At 33.3% G+C, this 22,217-nt stretch overlaps 2 protein-coding genes across 2 annotated transcripts; one reads left to right on the top strand and one right to left on the bottom strand.

Annotated features, from left to right (window-relative positions):
• Positions 1-2,141: 2,141 nt before the first annotated feature.
• LOC140440032 (uncharacterized) lies at positions 2,142-8,493 on the bottom strand. Its single transcript, XM_072530273.1, has 2 exons — positions 7,994-8,493; positions 2,142-6,621 (listed from the first exon to the last, which is right to left on the bottom strand). Exons 1-2 carry the CDS (start codon positions 8,238-8,240, stop codon positions 5,618-5,620), a joined length of 1,251 nt encoding a protein of 416 aa, XP_072386374.1. The 5' UTR covers positions 8,241-8,493; the 3' UTR covers positions 2,142-5,617.
• Positions 8,494-10,099: 1,606 nt separating this feature from the next.
• On the top strand, positions 10,100-21,670 carry mip40 (Myb-interacting protein 40). Its single transcript, XM_072530267.1, has 4 exons — positions 10,100-10,439; positions 14,258-14,431; positions 17,905-18,061; positions 21,300-21,670. Exons 1-4 carry the CDS (start codon positions 10,261-10,263, stop codon positions 21,450-21,452), a joined length of 663 nt encoding a protein of 220 aa, XP_072386368.1. The 5' UTR covers positions 10,100-10,260; the 3' UTR covers positions 21,453-21,670.
• The last annotated feature ends 547 nt before the right edge of the window (positions 21,671-22,217 follow it).

Below are 22,217 nucleotides of genomic sequence, written 5' to 3'. Positions count from 1 at the left end.
CTCATAAATTTCGTCTTCTTGACATTCATTGTTAGACCATACTCTTTTCCATACTCCGCTATTCTGGTCACCAGTCTCTTGAAGATCTTCAATATTTTCGGCTAAGATCACAGTGTCGTCCGCATATCTAATGTTGTTAATGGGAACTCCATTTACCTTTATTCCAGCTGTTTCACCCTCAAGATTTTTTCAGGATCTCTTCGGAGTAGGCATTAAAAAGAATTGGGGACAATACGCATCCCTGTCTCACTCCACATCTAATTTCAATTTCTTCTGACAGCTGTTTGTTAACACGTACTTTTGCTTGCTGTTTATGGAGATTAAAATATCGTTTTTTCTAATTACACCTATTAGAGTTGTTAATGATGTTACTGAGAGAAGTGTAAAATTGAATATTTACAAAGTGAATAAAACGCATAAATTATAAAAATTATTATTTTAATTTTGTGGACGCAGTATGAAAAATTAATCCGATGCGTATGATGCGTACGATGCATCCGATGCGGACCTATGGACGCTTAGCTTTAATGCTCAGTACTGTGTATAGAAGACAAAATATTAAAGTGATATGTTAAGAAAAACCAATTCCAGCAGATGCATAAGAAAAATAACAGAATGCATTCACGTAAGCAACAGGAAAAAATGTCGACCTGGAGAAATGAGATAGATGAAACCACGATAAAAGTTTATAAGGAATGTACCAACAGGACATAGATGAAAAAAAGACAGAGCTGTGGACGTAGTGAAATGTCTAATATTCTAAATAAATAAATGAGGACGATTTTCACATTTAGTCCCATTGAAGATAGCTACAAAGGAGCTGTGAATTAAATTCACAAAACAAATTTTTGACGTTTGACTGTGTTGTCATGTCTTTATAATGTATATGTTGTACGCTTCAATTACAAATAGAGAAGCTTTCAAAAATACATTTTTATTATATTATTATATGAATTACGCAATTTTTTATTTTTGTATATACAACACGAACGAATAAATACTCGTTTCTTCTCATATTAATTGCAGTTAATTATTACAACATTTTTTTGGCATTTGCCTTTGATAATAAGCTAATAGATTTGGCAATCCTCAAACCACCAGTTGCCAGATTGTTACAGATGGTCACCAGATGTCTGTGGAAAGTACCTGAATACTATTCTTATTATTCTTTGAAAGAATTTCTTTTTTACTGTTAGTTTGTTAACGTTCTATTGGATTTTTATTAATTATAAATCACATGCTATTTCCCGATTTATTAAAAAAACATGGCAACACAGTCAAGCGCCAACATTTCGTTCTATGAACTTGATTGACAGCTCAATTATAGCTATCTTCAATGGGACCAAATGTGAAAATCGTCCAATAAATGAATTAATTAATATACATAATATATAGGGTGAGTCATCACTAACGGTACGGAAGATTACAGCGAAAAGATTTTAAAAGATTTAAAAATTGTTTCGCTTAAACAGTTTGTAAGTTAATAAAAGCTGCGTATTAAAAGTATTTTGAAATATACAGGATGTTCCAATAAATTGCGGCGTATCAAAGTTATATTTTTTCTAATGGGACACCCTGTATTTTATTGCATTTTCTAATTATCCGCAAAAAATAAGGTATAGTTTCATAAGAATTCCCCTTACTTAAGTACAGAGTTTTCTGAGTTATGTCGACTTTTCTTAAAATGTAAAGTTTTAAAAGGAAAGTCATTCTCAACTCTTTAAGAAAATTGTAAATAACGCAAAAACTGTGACACCTAGGTAGTACAACCTTATACTATTTAAAAGAGAAAAATTAGTTTAATATAATAATTTATTAATATGCATCGTGTTCCATTTAAAATAAGCCACATATTACACATTAAATATTTCAATAATGAATCTGTAAATTTTGAGCACCCTGTAAAAAAATGTTTAATGCTCAATCATGGGATACATTAAACAAATGTCCAACTATTTAGACATACGATAAAATTTGGTATAATTGCTTAAATAAGTTAATAATAACTCTTCTTTTAAAACTTTACATTTTAAGAAAAGTCGACATAACTCAGAATACTCTGTACTTAAGTAAGGGGAATTCTTATGAAACTATACCTTATTTTTGCAGACAATTAGAAAATGCAATAACATATAGGGTGTCCCATAAGAAAAAATATAACTTTGATATGCCGCAATTTATTGGGATACTCTGTATATTTCAAAATAATTTTAAAATGTATCTTTTATCAACTTACAAACTATTTATGTGAAAAGAATTTTAAATATTTTACCCTTTCGCTATAATCTTCCCTCCCGTTAGTGATAACCCAGTCTGTATGTGTATATACAGGGTGTCCAGAAACTCTCCTGACAAACGAAGACCGGAGGTTACTCAGATAGTTTTAAGACAATTTAACACAATTCACATAGTCGGAAAATGCTTCCTAAAGGAGCTAGAGCTCTTTGAAGATGGCGCCTTGTAATTAGTTTTTTTTTTAATACCTCCAGAAGCTTCTAGGTAGAAAAACGAAAACTGGTACGATTATGTATCATCAATCGAGTTGAATCGATTTTTTGTCTTTTATTTTTAATCATTCGTGATAATAGATTATTAAATTTTTAGGTATTCTAGTACTAAAAGGTATTCTTACCTTAAGTCGGTAGGATACACAGTTTTCTAGAAAAATCGATTTGAATATTTTTCGTTTTTTCTTCATGAAAGTTAAATTAATAGGTACCTTAATTAATTTTATAAATTATATTTTGTTTCAATGAATGCGGCATACAATTCATAAAAAAAGTTTTGAGAAAAGAAGCAAAAAATCAAATTGAAACAAAATTTTATTTAAAGGGTTTTAAAAACAAACCATTTATTATGATGGAACGAAACTAAGACAAAAGAACAATTATCAAATGTAGATAGTTACAAAAGATGCTCGATGTGATGAGCATTAGTCTCTATGCATAAATTTGTCCTTTTTGCTTAGAGAACGCCGAATTCTTGTACAAATTCCAAAATTATTTCTAAATTCGTTGCAAGCATCTTGCATCCTTAGCTAGAGTTGTGCACGATTTTTTATCGGAATGGAATAAACAAATGCTTTTATGTATCCCCAAACACAATAATCGCAAGGATTAAAATCCGACGACCTTGCTGGCCAAGCAACTGGACCGCCTTTTCCAATCCAGTGGTCTTTGTAGTTATTATCAAGAAAGTCTCGTACATTCCTGCTAAAGTAGGCCAGACAGCCATCATGTAAAAACCATAAGTTTTGTCGAGTATTTAAAGGCACATCATCTAATGAATCACGTAAAACATTTTGCAGAAAATATAAGTAATCAGCACCATTTAAACGAGTAGACAATTCCACAGGCCCAAGTAGATAATCGTTTACTACTCATATCCAGACGTTTATGCTAAACCTATGCTGATGCTTAAATTCTTGATCAACTTGGGGAATGTCACCAACGCCAACGTACGAATAACATTGTGCATTATACACATTAAAAATTCCATTTTTTGTGAATGTAGCTTTGTCGCAAAACAAAATGTATCTGAAAAAATCTTCATTTTGATGTTTCTGATTTTGTAACCATCTAGCGAATTCTTCACGAGCAGGAAAATCTCCTTGTAGCAGTGCTTGAACTGTCATCAAATGCCCTAGTCTGTTGACCAATAGCACGCACTTAATGCACATTACCCCGCCTACCTCGACTCGGAGATTGTGTATAAATAATCGCACAATCTAGGAACAATGGTTACTAGAGAACACGGTTTTAGTTGCTGTCAAGTCAGACTCGCACACATTCACACTAAATACAAATTCACACAACACATTCTCACACAAATCCAACAGTGAAAGGGGTCCTCTTTCTGCTACCGAAATATCCTCATCACTGTGACCCCCGACCGCCTGCAGCCTCCGTTACTTTCAGTAGCGTCCGTCACTGTTGGACTTATACACACACATTCACACTGAGCGAAATGCGGCAGGTTGAAAGCCGAGGCGCCTCCACTCACGAGCACACCCGGTCACAAAATTACAGTGCAATACACTGGTTTTGGGGCCGAGTTAAGCTCGAGACTGCACAGGATCAATGGTCACAATGGATCTAATGGATCAAATCCAGTCAAATCTTTCACCCCTGGCTCGCTGGCTCGATAGTGACTCTAACACAACCTCCAGGGGAAGACGAAGAAACGCTAACACACCAACGGTTTTTTGGGTCTGTTTGCTCTTATACACCATCATTCACAACATTCAACTCTAGCCTGAAGAGGGTCAACCGACCCTAATAAAATATCCCTACCTATCCTACGATAAAAGTACGCAAGACTGCATACCTTGGACACATACTAAGAAATAATAAATATAGTCTTCTGCAGGTCATCATGCAGGGTAGAGTCGATGGCAAAAAGGTAATAGGTAGAAAGAGGAAGTCATGGCTGCGAAATATTCGAGACTGGACAAACATGACTGTAGACGAATTATTCCACGTTGCAAAAGACAGAGAAGCTTTTAAAAATGTGGTCGCCAACCTCCGTTAATGGGGACGGCATAGGAAGAAGAAGACCTATCCTATCGAGAACGGACATTGAAACAACATCGAGTGATGATTAGTCTATAGACCACGGCCTGACGTAGAGCATAGTACGCTCTAGGGGGTCGCCGGTCGGGGCTCTGCTCCGTGCTACCGCAATTCTAGACTCTGTAGCTAGCCTTCTTTACCTCTACGAGTTGTTTTATTTCAATATACAAACGAGGGTCCTCGATATTATGCGATATCACGTATTACACACAGTCTTTATCAAGACTTGTAAAATAAATACCAACATCCAGAAGTTAAATTGGATAAATGATTAGGGGTACTTCGTACGTTATACCTACATGAAGCCTCTAGGCAGAGCGTACAGCAGAGTGGATAATTGCATAAGTCCACTCTTGCTGCGATGACAGTACCTTTGTAAAATAAAAATTTTCGTTGTGTAAGATATTTCCTACGGAAGATTTTGAAATTGTGGGATACATGGCAGATAGTCTTTGAACGCTTATTTCTGGATTTTTTTCAGCTTCCATTAAAATAACATCTTCATGTGCTGCTGTTACATCATCACGTCCTCTCTTTCATTATTTTTTGGGACCACTGAACATGCAAAAAATATTAATTTAACTTTCATGGTGAAAAAACTTAAAATTTTCAAATCCATTTTTCTAGAAAACGGTGTATCTTATCGACTTAGAGTAAGAGTACCTTTTGGAACTAGAATAACCGAAAATTTAATAATCTAGTATCACAAATGCTTAAAAGGTAAAGATAAAAAAGTTATATGTTAAAATAACTCCTACCCAAAACGGACGCCTGTGATCGTTGCTAGATATTCACAATAGATAAAATCGATTCAGCTCTGGAGGATAAATAATCGTACCAGTTTTCGTTATTCTAAACAGAAACGTTTGAAGATATTTAAAAAAAAAACTAATTACAAGGCGCCATCTTCAAAGAGCTCTAGCTCCCTTAAGAAGCATTTAGCATTTTCAGACTAAGTGAATTGGGTTATATAAGTTCCTATATTGTTTTATTGCATTAAATACATTTTAAGTCTTGTTGTCTTGTCATTAAATACATCTTGTTACTTACTCACTCAAAAAATTGTTCCTAATAGAACCCAGAACTATATGGGAATCTAAAATTTTCTTTGATGAAAAACTTAATTTACATAGTTTGCATTTAAATTGTTTGACTGTGTGACAATTAGACTTCTGATGCCTATTCAAATTTTGTTTAGAGTCGAAACTATGACAACATTTATTACAATTAAATAAGAAATGAGTCTTATAATGTCCAATGTGTTTATCGAAAGCCGTTTTGTGTAAAAAAACTGAAAAGCATCTATGGCATTTGTAAGTTTTCAAATAACAACTGTGTTTTTCCAAACCCCTAACATGTGCAAATGCTTTGCAACAAATGTGACACCTATAAGGTCTAATGACACCATGAACTTTTTGATGAAATTGCATTTGCAACCTACTAACAAACTTCTTATTACAGATATTACATTCAAATATTTCTTTTCCATCTTCTTCAGAAATTGACTCATCAATAATTTTACTAATAATAGCATGTGCTTCACTGATTTTATTATATTTTTTCTTTCTCTTTTTAATAATATGTGAAGAATCATCAGAATCACTGATTTTATTAAATTTTGTCTTTTTATTTTTTATAATTTGTGAAGAATCATTTACTAAATATTTAGGACGTTTGGAAGATCTCAAAATACAACTGTGTTTTTTCAATCTCTTAAAATGTACAAATGTTCTGCAACAAAAGTTACACTGAAAAGGCCTACTGACGTCATGATTTTTAATCAAATCTTGATGACATTTAAATATTTCTTTTCCATCCTTTTCAGGATTTAATTCATCAATAGTTTCAGCAGTAATAAAGTCTTTACCACCATTAGCTACTGGTACTACTGCATTTTTAGCTACTGGTTTCTTCTTGACAATATGTAAAGAATAATGCATTGAATATTCATCTTTCGAAATGTATGTTTTACTACAAAATCTACAAATGATGATTTTATTAATAAAATGTTTATCTAAATGTTCATTTCTCTCCTTCGTCGTGTGAAAAGCTACAAAAAAACATAAGTAAAAGTATAGATATCGAATATCAAAATGGAGAATTAGAGTAATCAAGTTAGGAAAAATAAACCTTTTTTCGTCATAACTGATTCATCGATTTTCTAGTGGAACTATTTTTAAATAAAAAATCAAAACGTCAGACTTATTATTTTGTTCATAACTTAAAAACTTGTCTATTTAGAGATTTAATGTCAACAGACAACTTAAAAAACAACAGACAAAAAAACAGCAAAATCGCTGTTTTTGAATATTATTAATAGCTTTTTTATTATTTATTAAAAGGACCCCGCAACTATCCTTATGGAAAACCGGCCCTGGTCAAATTAAACAAAAGTTCAGCCAATGATAGTTCTCAGTGCATAGATTAAAAAAGTCAATGAGACCTAGGTCTGAAAAACTATTATTCTGAAGCTACAGCCTTCTGAAGTTATTGGATTTAGGTGATCATTGTATGTCAAGCGCACATATTCACAGTTAATTGAACGAAAATACTGATTTATGAAAGAACAGAGAAATATTTTCTTGGTGCATATTTGCATGCTGAATGTGAATGAGTGGTCAAAAATAGATGCATTGTATTTTAGTCTTGAGAAGCTGCCGAAAAGTTTTTGAAAAACAAGAACAGCAATACACAGCAAAATGTGCTGCTAGAGAGACATAAGAATTTTTAATATATTCACAAATGCTGCTCACTTACTTAATACCAGAATAGCCTCAGTTGAGCTTTATCTTTAGAAAACTACTAAAACGCCTTCAGAAAACTGAGGAACAACAACACTGACAAGTGCTGCTACAGCGGCACACTCACACTTTTACGCATGCAAAATACAATGCATCTATTTTTGACCACTGAATTATATTCACTGTGCAAATATGTATCAAGAAAGTTGTAGAAATTTTGCATCATTATATGATATTGCATCAAATGAACACTTTGGCACAACAATATACTTTCCAAAAGAAATGAATGCATAATAGATACAGCTCACAAAGCAGTTTATAGGCCTGATATATACATATACCTAGAGCTATTAGACAAATTTTGAAAAGTAGTGAAGACAAAGTGAAAAATTGGTGTTGATTATATAAGTAAAGCTCTGCTCTGACCAGAAAAAAATTTAACATAACAGAAAAAAGAACAGCAAGACAGTTAAAATATTTATTTAAATAGGAAATGTAGAATAGGCCCTGGTATAACATAAGGTACAGAGTTGTGTGCTCTCAAGCACACCTTGTGAGACTAACTAAAATTAATTGTAGTGAATTTTAGAACACACCCATAAATAAAAAAAAAATAATGTTTCAAACAAATATTAAAAAGTTTGCATTAATTAAAAAAATTATAGAATGAACTGAACTTACATTTATTGCAGACTAGACAAATTGCTTTCTTCCTTTTCTTTTTAATCAGTTTTCTTTTTGTATTTAATACGTTTTGTTCATTCGAATTTTGAATTTGAGTATTAGAAAATTCCTGTTCATTGTTTGATGTAACTTTGATTTGTAATCCAGAAAGAAACTCTTCTTCTATTAGTGGTCCAATACTTCGAAACTCAACATAAAACTTTTGAGCCTCTATTCCACTTATTTCAACATATTCATCTTTCATGTCTGATTTTAAATTAGAAATTTTATTGCTTTTCTCAATCAATTCAACATTCCCTTCGTATAAAGTTGTGTCTGTATTAAAAGGAACTTTAAGCACACTTTAAGAGTTATGATTTATTAACATTCATCTTCGTATAAAGGATTAATTGCCCCATGGTCCAACTTCATTTTAAATAAAATTGTTTATTTTTATTTTTAAACCTGTACTAAAAAATTGTTTGTATTGGCTTTATTACAAGGGACTTCGTTTTATTGGGTTGGTAGTCTTACACTGTAGTGGCGTGGGCAGACGTTGCCATTTATGGTTAGTTCACAGGGTTTCATGGGCGGAGGTACCTATTAATAAAACTTTGATTCAATTATTTTAAATTTACTAAATTATTAATCCCCAAAAAATTGAAAATACAGTTCTGTCGTAGCTTGTCACAAATTTCTCAATTCGAATCTACGTTTCCGTTTAAAATATGGCGATCGTGTGCTGACTTGCTCGATGGCTGACACACTTCAAAGGCGGCATCTGAGAGTGGGCATTCTGATTGTTATTTATTCTGTGGTACGTGGTACTTATACCACCTTCCATCATGAAATGAATTCAATCCATGCTAACTACGTGGAACATAATTATAAACCTGGGTAATCAGTCGGCTATTATAAGAAGTGGACCAATGTAGACAAGGCTATATTTAAATTGTGTAGTTAGAATCAATAAATTGAAGCAAATGAATAAAAATGAAATTGAAAAAAAAATGAAAATGAAAAATGAAATGAAATAAAAAAGTTCTATTTCAAAAATTAATTTATCAAATGCTATCGCTACAAGGGGATAACCAACGGTGATTGCAAATTATTTCTTACCATAGTATGTTTACTTTTGTAAAGATACTGTTATAATAAAAATTCCCGAATAAAGTCCGAGTATCCCAAATAAAATAGTGCTTCTAATGACGATGATTGTGAAAAGTATTATAAGTATTATAGTATTATTTTATGTATCTAGGATCGGTATTACAGAATAGTGGAGATAGATGAAGATGCATATAGTAGAATTAGGATTGAATGGGTGAAATGGTAGGAAACGAATACCAATGATCAATAAAGCTAAAAAGAAAAATTTCAATGAAGCTGAAGGAAAAATTTTATAAAACTGCAATAAGACCAGCTATGATGTAGGGAACTGAATGTTGGGCAGTTAAAAAAAAGGGGAACAACGAATGCATATGGCAGAAATAAGAATGCATATATGGATGAGTGGAGTGACAAAAAAAGAAAAGATTAAGAATGAGTACCTATATTAGAGGAAGTCTAGGAATAGCACCAATTGATGCCAAAATGGGAAAGCATAGGTTAAAATGGTTTGGGCATGTTCAACGTTGAGACGTTAATCTGTTCCTGAGAGTCGTAGAGGGAGAAGACCAAAGAACATTTGGGGGAGACGCTTAGACATAACATGTTTGGTAAAGGGGATTTTGGTATGACCTAAGATAGAAACTTATGGAGAAATGTAATTAGTGAAACAGACCCACATAGAGATAAAGGCAAAAAGAATGATGACTGTTATAATAAAAATTATTTTAGGTTGACCGATTGACTTTATAATACATATATCAATATGTATCGATTTTGACTCTAATATGCAAACTTCACCGACACGATACTTTAACAAAGTCCTCATTATCTTTGGACTTTTTGTTTACAAACATTTGTATAGTAAGTTTATAGTCAATATAAACAAAATATAGTTAATTTAAGCCTTTAATCTAAGAAGCCCCCGCCTCTGGAAAAAACTATGTTAGAAAATAAAGATTGGCTCTCCTGCCAAGTAAGGAAAATAAAAAATAACCACATTTTGTTTTGCTTGATCTGTCAAAGTAATCTGTCAAAGTCTAACGTCTATTTTATACAAATTTAATAAAATACAAATACAAAAATCTATATATAAAAAAACAATTTTATTATAAAAGTGCATTTAGATTTAGTTATAAGGCCGTTTTTCAAGAAAATAGATTGATTAATAATACAGAATGACCAAAAAACGTAGGCTCTCTGGATCATCACCCATCAAAATTGAAGTAAAAGAGGAAAATGTTGGAAATGATTACCTTATGGCTAAAGGAAGACTTAAGGGGGTGCTCAAACAACTCACTGAACAATCGTCAGATGATGAAAGTGGTTCTTCGGATGACAATAAAAGAATTCACAGGTAATATAATTTAAAACTCCTAATTATTTAGTTTCATTAATACTGACAATGAAATAAGAGTAAGGTCCGCATATTGACCCAAATGGTAACTACATACATATTTTTGCTCCTAAGGACTTTGGTTCGTGTTACAATTCTGCTGTGCACGTCTCCAAGTATTTCTGTTTTTCTTTAAAAGTCTTTATATTGTATTTTTCTTTGAGCTACCTTGCACCTACCTTTGATACTACTTTTAATGAATGTTAAGCTACCTTGCATAAAATCTAAATTCATATTTATATTTTTACACATATCTTTACATATCGATGGCTTAACTTGCAAATCGTCTCACTCCATTTTTTTTACCAAAATACAGGTTTTGCTGTTGTCGACTGTGTCTAGTTGTCCCTCACATTATATTCAATAAAATATCTCAGTAGCCTTTAAAATTACGGCTAAAAAATGTGCCATGTTTTAAGTGTTCAGTCTTTTTTAGAAAGCTGTGAATTAACAGATAAAATAAAGCTGATTTGATAAGGATACAGTGTATGAGAGTGGCGGTAAGTAGTTTTAATGAAATAATATAACTTTTTGTGAGAAATATCCTAGTTATAACATATAAAAATGTGATGATGGAGTTGTCCATTTTTAATGTAACTATTTACTATGTGAATTGAGGAGTTACCCAATATACCAATTCTGTGATTTTACAGTTCCATAGTCTATAAATTAAAGTTGTTCATTTTTTTACAATTTAAAATGTGAAAAGAAGTCCAGTGCATAGATAAAAGTAAGATCTATACTTTTCTACTTACTTTTTAAAAATTCTACATATTTTGTCTAATAAAAAATAATAAAAAAGTTATTTAAAAATATGATATTCTGTAAAGAATTTTTTTAGAAAAAAGTAGGTACAATTTTAAAAATTTAAGAAGAAAGCATACAATATATGTGACATGTATACACTGAATTTTTTCCACATTTGAATTTCCAAAAACAGTGCCCAAATTTGTAGATTACGATTACGACTGAATGCAAAAAATATAGTTGTTAAGGTAAATATTCCCCTTGAGAATTGCTATATTATTGCTCTGCAAATTGTTATAGATGTGAATGTGCTCATAAGTTATAGTGTAAAAAGTATATAAAATAAACGGTTTAGATGTTAATAAGATTATTGTTACAGATAAAGAGGATGTCGAGGGCAAAAAAACTTGTTGGAGCTGCACTGAAGGAAAACAATGAAAATTACTTAATTCTCACAGAAGAATCTATTGAAGATATGCCTATTATACTTTTTGCTGATAGTACTTCAACATCTGATACTTTAACAGGAAATATCATGGACATTGAGTCACTTGCCAGTGGTACATCTGAGGCTGCCACAGAGATGTTCATCAATACTGAGCCACTAGATATCATTGGGCCTATATCTGAGGCTCATACACAAGAGATTATGACTGTTGCGTGTCTGGATAATGATTCATCTGTTTTCTTGAAATCTGCTACTGAAGAATGCTTAGCTACAATTACAATGTACCATTGTACAGCACAGGAAGACAACAATACTAGCTTGATTGATGAATATTTAAGTGATGATAGCAACTGCATGAATGCACAACTTGTACCTTATTCTGAGCACTCTGTCCTCTGATTCTAACAGTGAAGAAGAACCAAGGAGAATTAAGAGAAGAAAGAGGTGTCAGGTAAATAAAGCTACATGGAAAGATCAAATGAACAAGCTTCACAGGGAAAATGGGCAACAGTATACTAGACTTAAAAAAATTGAAGGGAAATGGGAAAATGAGTTCTAAAACTTCGATGCAAATGTACGACAGCTGATAAAAGTGCTTTAAAATGTAGCGAAATTTCAGAAGAAAAAAGGAAAACTATATTTGAGATGTTTTGGAGGATGACCTGGGGGGAAAAAGGGTTTTCGTGAATGGTCTTGTTCAAGAGATACCCACAAAACGTCCAAGAGACTGAAAAGACCCATTATTAACAAGAAGAAAAAGCACAATGGTATTTAACTTAAACTTGACTAACGAATGCTGTGTGAGAGTTTGTAAAATGATGTTTCAAAACACTTTGTGTCTTACCAAAATGACTGTCTGGAACTGGAAAAAAGACAAAGAGAATATTTCTCTAAAACAAATCAACACGCAACAAAAAATCCCTACGAAGTAGAAGTGAAATCACTTAAAGAGTTTTTGAACAATATTCCAAAAATGGAACCTTTACATACATGTAACAATAATGCCCAGAGAATAGGAAACAAACAATAAAACCGACTAGATAAGACCCAGATGACGGGCAAACACTATTAGGTATCAGTTATTACCTAGAAACAATATAAAAAGACTCCTTAAAAAACCATTTAAAGTGTTCTGAGTGAAAAACATAATTATATATTCAAATTTCAGAGTTGCGAAAAAAATTAAGTTTTAATTTTAATGTTAAAAGAGCATGTATTAGTGAGATTATCCCACACACTTCCACAAATGATGAATCAGAAGACTCGTTTAAATGCAGTCGGGGCTGGTTTGACAACTTTAGAAAAAGGATCGACATTCACTCCGTTGTCAGGCATGGTGAGGCATTAAGTTTTTAATGTGAAAGCAGCTGAGATTTATATCAAAACGTTTTCCGAACTGATAGAAGCCAAAGGATACATCCCCCAGCAAGTCTTCAACAGTGACGAGACAGGGCTTTTCTGGAAAAAGATGCCTAATAGGACTTACATAACGACATAGGAGAAGACGATGCCAGGTCACAAACCTATGAAAGATAGATTAACTCTACTACTTTGCGCCAATGCGAGTGGCGACTGTAAAATCAAACCTCTTCTAGTGTACCGTTCAGAAAATCACAGAGCGTTTAAGTTACATAAGATTTTAAAAGAAGAACTGCCAGTTTAAACTGCAATTTACCCATGAAAATCCTTCTTGTTCTCGATAATGCCTCTTCTCACCCACCAAATCTCGAAGATGATTTACTCCAAGAGTTCAAGTTTATAAAGATTCTCTACCTACCAGCCAACACCACTCCTATCTGGCAGCCCATGAATCATCAAGTGATTTCTAATTTTAAAAAGTTGTATACCAAGCACATTTTTCGGCGCTACTTTGAGGTGACGGAGAACACAAACATTACCATTCGAGAGTTCTGGAAGGACCACTTTAACATAGTAATCTGCCTAAGAATTATTTAGCAGGTCTGGCTAGGTGTTACAACAAGGACCTTAACCTCTGCATGGAGATGTGAACGAACTTGTCGAGGAACAGTTTCAGGAGCTGACAACTGAAGTTTCAATGAAAATTAGTTTTGGAGAGGAACTAGAGTTGTCTCTACAAGAGATATAAAGGAGATCCTGGGAACCTGGAAGAAAGTTGCAGAGTTCGTGGATAAAAATCGTTGTTCAACGAAACTTGCCCTAACACATTTCCTCAATATTCTGAAAGGAAGGAAGAAACAAACCTTCTTGGATAGTTTTTTAAACGATCTAGAGATGAAAATAAGCAAAGTGTGACGAAAAAAGCGAAGACAACTGACGAAAATTAAGTGCTTCCGTAAGCACTTCACTTTTTCTTATGTTTTTACAGAATATGTATGTATTTTTTGTTACTTATAAATAAATGTTTCTTCTTTTAAATACATTTTTCTTATTTAAAAACACTTGACAAAAAGAACTAACGTGTTTTTTTGGGGACTGAAATGGATTAATGACATTCAGTTAATTTCAATGGGGAAAATTACACTAGTATTTCGAGGTACCACTGTAATTAAGCGTTAAATTTTCATCATACATACAATATTCACTCGTGTGATTTAAATTTTAGAGAAAGTAGAAAGCGAAAAGTTGAAAATATGCCTACTCCATACCATCATACATATGTAATGAAATTATTTGATAGAAGCGTTGATTTGGCTCGATTTGAAGAAGATACTCCGCTTTATCCAATCTGCCGTGCTTGGATGCAGAATCAACCTAGAAATCCACAGCCCATTATTAAGTAAGTATATTTGGCATAACTTTATTTGTTGACAATTTGAAAAGTAACTTTTTAGCGTAAATTAGTGTCATAATGGAAATTATTTAGCCTAAAACTTAAGCTAGTATCCGTAATTGTCTTTATTTTTGAATCAAACTGATGGAAATCTAATATATAGAAGTAAAACCATGAATGCGGCATTTGTATTGGTATATTGTAGCACACAATAAACGTCGGTGATGTTTGAGGCACACAAATGGAACGAGGCCTCGTTCTTCAGAATCGAAAGAGATGTTAGCGTGGTTCTTTGGATCATTCTGACTAGCTTAGAAAGAAAAGAAAAATTGAAAAGAAGAAAAAATATGGAGATAATAGATACTAAAGCTAAACCAGAAATATGTGATAAACAATACAAAAAAAACAATTTATCAAAAATTTGCCAAAAAGGGCAGAAAATAAGTGTCGTTTTTTTGTGAGGAACAAAGAAACCTCAAAAACAAAATACATATATAAACAATATACATATATAGACAATTAAAAGTATTTACCACTCTTACCTCGTATGTTAGCTTAGCAAACATGTTATCAAATATTTATTCGTGGTCTAAGAGAAAAGAAGATTGTTAGAGAAATTAAAAATAATACAAAATTATTGTACAAGCCATATTTATTATCAATCAAAAACAAATAAAAACGGACATATTAATTTAAGTCTTTCAAACAGCAATGTCCATCATAAATTAATAGCTTTGTACATCGTTATAGAAAGTTTATTATAAATTTCTCTCAATTATCTGATAAACGAGGCAATAATGTAAGTGTATTTACAGTTCATTGAAGATTACATGAATTTGGTTTGTAAAGTTGCAGACCAGCACCTGCGCCCAAATTACTTCCACGGCACAGAGTGGCTAGACTACCATTTTCCAGGGAATATTTACATTGGAATTTAGAACAATGGAGTAATGTTCTTTTTACGGATGAGTCGAGATACTGTCTTCACTCATCAGATGGAAGAGAACGAGTATGGCGTCGAACTGGAGAGAGATTTGCGGAGTGCGCTTTCAGTCCCCGCGTTAGCCATGGAGGGGGTTCGGTGGTGGTATGGGCAGGAATATCCCGAGAGGAGCACACTGAATTAGTATTTATTGAGGGTTCGTTGACTGCACACTGCTATATTGGGGAAATTTTAGCGAATCACGTAATACCCTTTTCTCAATATATCGCCGATGATTTTCTATCAATGCAAGATAATGCACGACCCCACTCTGCAATGTGTGTCACACAATATTTAGAGCAAGTTGGTATTAATAAAATCAACTGGCCAACGTGTTCGCCAGATCTGAACTCAATAGAGCATGTTTGGGACATGCTTGGTAGAAATATTAGAGGTCGAGAAGTCGCACCAGCGATTTAATTCACGAACTTCGCTTGGCTCTAGAAGAGGAATGGCAAAACATGCAGCAAGATGATATTCGCAACCTCATAGACAGCATGAGCCGATGTGTACAGGCAGTTATAGAAGTTAGGGGAGGCAATACAAAGTATTAAGTTATTTTTTAGTAGTTTTTCTTTGTTATTTGCGTACTTAGCTTAAGTTACAATTTAAGTTGTTTTTTTTTTGTTTTGTTATTGTTATTTCATTGTTGTTCATTAAAACCAAGATCATGTCGTTGCTTTTAATCATAATTTAAATACAGTGCTTCTGGGATGTCGATATGACATTCCTTCGATATCAGTCACCAAAGTCTCCATCGTCGTATTACAAATTAATACAAAATATAATGGTAATAATAGGAAAAGTCGTAAATTGTGAGTGGCAAAGTCATTTCGCTCCTATAAATGAACCAATCCATATTTTCACACGAAACAAAAAACATAATACTTAGAAGACATTATTGCAACTGAAAAACAAGGTTTTTACGAAAATCCGCTAACGGAATTATTCCACAGGATGTTTCAAAGATAGGATAAAAACCACCTTTCGATTAACCCCGTATAATAAGTCAAATACAAAATTTTATTAACACTCTCGCCGCCAAGTGTAACATTAATGTGCACTCTGTATTGACAAATGTGTAACATTAATGTACACTTACAGCGTTTCACGTTAACAAAATAATATAGTTTTGGCGCACGACGAAAAAATTTAAAATATCATTGGCGGCGAGAGTGTTAAAAAACTCACTATATTAAATTAAAATTTATACATTTTTACACAGTGTGCTAAAAAAATCATCAAAATAGGGCTAAAAACAAAAAAACTAAAATACTTTGAATTTGACCAAAATTTTCTCCGTTCTGAGTGTACATACAAAAATTTATTGTTGCATACAAAAACAAAAAAACAATCAAAAAATATAAAAAGAAAACGGGATATACCCCTTTAAAAAGCACTAACACTGCACAACACTGAGTACATAAAATGTTGAAGAAAAATATAAATGATAAAAGGCGTTTTACGTTTGTATATATCACCAACTTTGAAATATTCATCATACTTATTTAATCTGTATTTGCAGGACAAAAAATTATAAAATCTTACTGCTACTTCTTAAAATCTTATAACTCAACTTACTGCGAATTCTTTGTTTTACTTAACTTAACTTCACCGTAGACTTGCTGGTTCTTTAAATAGAATAAGAACTTTTTCCCCAATAATAACCAAATCATGTCAGGTCCCTCAGCAATCAAAAATTAAAAAAAAAACGAAGGTATGCTCTATCATACTTTGACAAGCAAACGAAGAAAAAAATTTCACTGAACTGTTACACATTAAACTCAAAAATTGTTGATTCTAAGAGTTCAAAGCCCCCAGAACGGGTGGAAGAACAGCAGGACTACCGGCCTATTTGGATGATTGGTCGGTAGTAAATCTCAATTCCCACACAACACAATCAGTCGCAAACATTTACCCACGCGGTAAAACCTCTTAAATTCCAATCTTTGATCGACCGCTAATTACTCAGATTCACACACAGATCTTAATGGAAAACTACGATATAGGCCGTTTGTGATAAGTAAAATTAACATTTTTAAATTTTGTTTATTAATTTCAACAGACACTCAAAGTATAAAACTATTTTTCCAGTTTGAAATTTTAAAACGCAATATGTTTTAAGTGCATATTAGGAACTGTATAAATTATTAAGATATAGAGGGTCACATAAAAGTTATTGCTTTCTGATTTAAATCAAATTAATGGATTTTGAAACACGGGAATTAAACAATATAGATTTTTTGAACCGTTACAGTATTAGACCAGGCCGATAATTTTTGAGACAAAAAAAACCGTAACAGGATGAAACTTCCCGATCTCAGATCGCCCGTAAATTCTTTTTCCTTTAATTTTTCTTACATTTTCTTCCTTTTCCAATGGGTGCATCCTGTTACTATTTTTGTTCACTTGTTACTATTTTCAAAGGTTAGGCCTGCTATTTCTGGTGTATGTGTATAGACGGTGCTAAAAGTTTTAATATATTTTAACATTACAGACGAAGATTATCTTCTCCAGAACCCGTGAATAATTCATGGATTGACAATGCCTCTGAAGTACATAGATTGCCGGCAGCCATTACCCCGTTTATTAGCAGAGTTCCTTCACCTCTGCCTGAGCAAAAGCAAAATAAAAATAACGTGAATTTAGATTATGTAAGTACCATTAACACATTTTTTAAAATACTATTTTTGTATATACTTTACGTATACACAGTACAACATTTTCTTCTTTTTGGAGTGCCTATCCGTTTCGGATGTTGGCGACGATCATGGCAATCCGTATTTTGCATACTGTTGCTGGAAAGATTTGTGGTTGTTGGGTTGAACCACGCACGTAGATTTTTCAGCCTGGAAATCCTTTGCCTTTCTGGGCCTCGTTTTCCTTATACTTTTCCCTATAAAATTAATTGCAGCAACCCATATATTTCGCTCTTCCTCATAATATGACCGAGGTATTCGATTCTGGCTGTTTTTATTGTGGTAAAAAGCTATTTTTCATTTTGTATTATTAATAAAACGTCCTGATTAGTAACGTAGTCGGTATAAGATATCTTCAGCCTCGATTTTTTTACTGGTAGCGTCTGTGAGAGTCCAGGACTGAACTCTGTACATCAGTGTAGGAAAGATATGACATTGTAGTAACCTGATTTTTATGGGTACTGATAAATTATGACATTTGAATAGCTTAGCCATTTTTTGAAATGTAGATCTCATGGAGGGCTTCATAACTGTCATCGAATACAACCGTGTCGTCCGCATATCTGATGTTATTGATACATTCTCCGTTAATTCGAATTCCGGCTTTAACATTCTCATCGCTATTCTGAATTCTTGATTTCTGCCATGAAAAGTCCTGTAGTAGTTTAGTTTACCTATTTTTTAATTCGTTCAGCTATGATATCCTTCTTCTCTCTGTACCTCTGTTTCTATACACAAAGTAGGATTGGTCACGTGACGGACAGGTGTGGCCTGCGGCATTGACAAGACAGTCAACTCCCTTGTCATTCAATCGTTCGACTGTATGATGGTAGTCGGATCAGAAGGATGTATGATAGGTGTGTTACAAGGCAAAAAACACTTGCTATATGTATACTTTGCAATGTATAAAGTTCAAACATCGCAAATATCAATGATCTCAAGAATATTTTAGTGGAATTTAAAACGGGTTAAGAATAAAATTGAAGACTTTGATATTAAACTATCTGAACTCAGCAATAAATTAAATCAACTTGATTCCATTACAACAACAGAATCTACTGACAGCATTGCTAATGAGGCCTCTGACCGCATATCGCGTTCCAAAAATATTTTGACCTGGGCGTCCCTGAGCACAAAACAGAGGACGCACAAAATAAAAAGGATCATGACAAGAATAAAATTAATGTAGCCCTGGAAGTTATCAGATGTCAAGAAAGTAAATGTCAGATGTAACATTTTATAGAGTCGGTAAACTGAATCAAATTCAACGTTATCCTCGGATGATAAAAGTGTGAACACCATACTAGGAATATTCTTTGTAACAAAAACAAACTTTTGGAAAACGAGTCTGAAACTTATTCGGTAATTGATGAGAAGACAGCTATGCAGCAACTTCACTTAAAGGAGCTTCATACTGAGCTTGAAACTCATAAAAAATGGAGAATAAGTGTTCCTCGAATAAAGTGTCCACTTCTGTAGGCAACTCTTGATAACATATACTTCACACCGGAGGCAATTAAACAACATATACAAAAACTACGCAATAATTCATAATCTGAATTGGACGAACCTCCTTTTTCCTTAAACAATGTGCAGAATCTGTTGCCACTCCTGTAACCCCTATAATGAATGCCTCTTTTAATCAGAGCTATCTCACCTCATTATGGAAATATAATTCAAATACTCAGATTTTCAAGAAAGACAATAAACTTCATTATTTTTGAAACTATGTCTGAGTTTCTTCTTCAAGAAAACATCCCTCACCAACAGCACGGCTTTATCGGCAGAGCTGTTCAACTTACTTTAAACAATCGGCATCCTGTTGGTGTAGTCTATTTAAACTTCTCTAAAGCATTCGATCGTGTTACCAAGCGTCGATTGCTACCTAAGTTGGATCACTATGGTATCCCAGGAAAGTTAAACCTTTGGATTCAAAATTTTTTATCCGACAAGTACTTCCGTTTTCATGTTGGGGAAGTCTATTCACTAAATAAACCAGTGAAGAGCGTAGTCCCACAAGAATCAGTACTTGGACTACCAATCTTTTGTGTCTACGCCAGCGATCTTTCGCTCATTGTATCCAGTAAAGTTTCCATGTAAGCTGATAATACCAAATTGTATGTGAATCCCATTATTAACCAACATGTTCTTCAACACAATCTTGCCGCAATATTCAAATGGTCCTCAGAATGGTTACTTCTTCTTAACATTGAGAAATGCATAGTATCACACATCAGCTAAAATAACCCATCACCACTATCTACTTTATTAATGGACATCCCTTAAACTCGGTAACCTCCCACAATGATCTCGGAGTGATAATTAATGGTGAAAAATTGGTCGGATCACATAGTGTCGATGTGTAAATGTGCAAACTCGAAACTGTTTCTGGTCATTAAATGTTTTACACGTACCTCTATAACCGCTGTTTGTATACACGACAGACCTATTCTTGAGTTTGCCGGGCCGGTGTGGAATCCAAATCTCATAGAGCCCAGAAAGTCGTTACCAGATAAGAAGAAACACAGTCTTACTAAGCTTCTGAAACAGCTGTTTGGTGAAAATTGGATGTTGCGAGCAGATCTAAAATGGTATAAGGATTTACTTGTTTCCGTTAATGCAGACACAGAATCTACTGACAAAGAAGTAGATGAGAGCGAGGAATTTGACTGTTTGGATGAAGAACCTGCTCTTCACATATAAATATTTTTTGTTTCTCTTGGTTCCTTTTGACTTTTGTGTTCCAATTTTATAATAAAAATGTGTTTTCTGGCGTTTTAATTAGTTCTTTTTTAGAATTTTTAAAATTTTGCAATCAAAACTATCCATATCCAGATTAATAATCATTTTTTTTCAAAAAACGTTAACTCAAAAAATAAAAATCAAATTGCATCAAACTACTTTCCTAAAACACTACAAATAAACCTTATCTTGTTATACCGAAGTACTAAGGGCAACCGATAAGAAGTTTTTTTCGTTTCCTGGACATTTTTTCCAAATGGATATAGCCCCTTTTGAACGCAAGCTCCTCAATTGTTATTAGTTTTACACTTATATTTTTATATTTTTTTTTTGTTTTGAGCATAATAGGATCTCGCTCCTCTGCCTTATATGTGTATATCAGCTTTGTTTTCAAGTATATAAAAGATTTGATATTTTGTTATAAAAATTTTATTGACTTTTCTTATTTTAGGAAGAATGTCCTCCACCTAGCAGACAATCATTAATGCAAATGCATTTGAAAAGATGGTCCAAAGTTAAGAAAAAATGGATTCAGACAGCTGTAAATAACGAAGCCAGATATGAACAAAGTACACACATTCTCACTGCTATTTATAATAGGTGAGGGTGTTTTTCTGGTCTTTTCCTTTCATCCAGAGTATGTACTTTTGTTCTGGAGGTAGCACCCTTCTTTTTTACGTCTATTAGAATTGGGTACTAAACACTCAACTTTTATCATTCTTTATTTTATTATCACCTGTTAAAAATGTAATAGGCAATAGACTTGAATAGGATTAAAGTGACATTGTGGGTATAAATATAATTTTAGCTTGGTTGATAAAACCTGTGAGTTATTTTTTTCCTTTTCCCTCTATAGAAAATAGTTTCTTCTTCCGCTTTACATCCTTTACAAGAACTAGTATTTTTTATAACTCTTATGACTCGTCTACACGATGCATCCCTTCGGACTACTTGTCCCAAGCATCTAAAGGCATAAGGAGGCATAAAACAGCTTTTGTGAAAAGATATTGTTTAAAATCTTTAAAGGATGGTCAAAGAATATGGCCTCCCATTCCCACAAAGCCGTCGATGAATACGAGGATGATAATACAATTTGTTTACAACATGCTCAAAAATGTAAGATGAGAAAGGTGATTGGCAAGGTTAGCAACCTACCAATCGTAAAAATAAATACTGCTCAAAGAAACAATGTACAGCCGCGGAACCGGTTTGATACTATGAAGACGACTACAGCAAGAAATACGGACAAGCGAAAAACATCCAAAACCCAGATGAGAATTACTACTTGGAATATCAGATCGCTCAACTCAAGGGACTAAGAAATAACCCAAGTGCTGAAAGAGAAAGAAATAGACATTTGTGCTCTACA

The sequence above is a fragment of the Diabrotica undecimpunctata genome, chromosome 4, assembly GCF_040954645.1.
Source record: "Diabrotica undecimpunctata isolate CICGRU chromosome 4, icDiaUnde3, whole genome shotgun sequence".
NCBI lineage: Eukaryota > Metazoa > Arthropoda > Insecta > Coleoptera > Chrysomelidae > Diabrotica > Diabrotica undecimpunctata.
Note: the sequence above shows the minus strand (reverse complement) of the source record. Positions and strands in the feature narration are given on the sequence as shown.

Bases quoted from the DNA above. Each gene is read 5' to 3' on its own strand.
- LOC140440032 (XM_072530273.1), bottom strand. From the start codon at position 8,240: ATGAAAGATGAATATGTTGAAATAAGTGGAATAGAGGCTCAAAAGTTT. The intron at 6,622-7,993 runs GTAAGTTCAGTT...GTTTTTTTGTAG, and splicing joins TTGTCTAGTCTGCAATAAAT to CTTTTCACACGACGAAGGAG.
- mip40 (XM_072530267.1), top strand. From the start codon at position 10,261: ATGACCAAAAAACGTAGGCTCTCTGGATCATCACCCATCAAAATTGAA. The intron at 10,440-14,257 runs GTAATATAATTT...TTTAAATTTTAG, and splicing joins GACAATAAAAGAATTCACAG to AGAAAGTAGAAAGCGAAAAG. The intron at 18,062-21,299 runs GTAAGTACCATT...TTCTTATTTTAG, and splicing joins ATAACGTGAATTTAGATTAT to GAAGAATGTCCTCCACCTAG.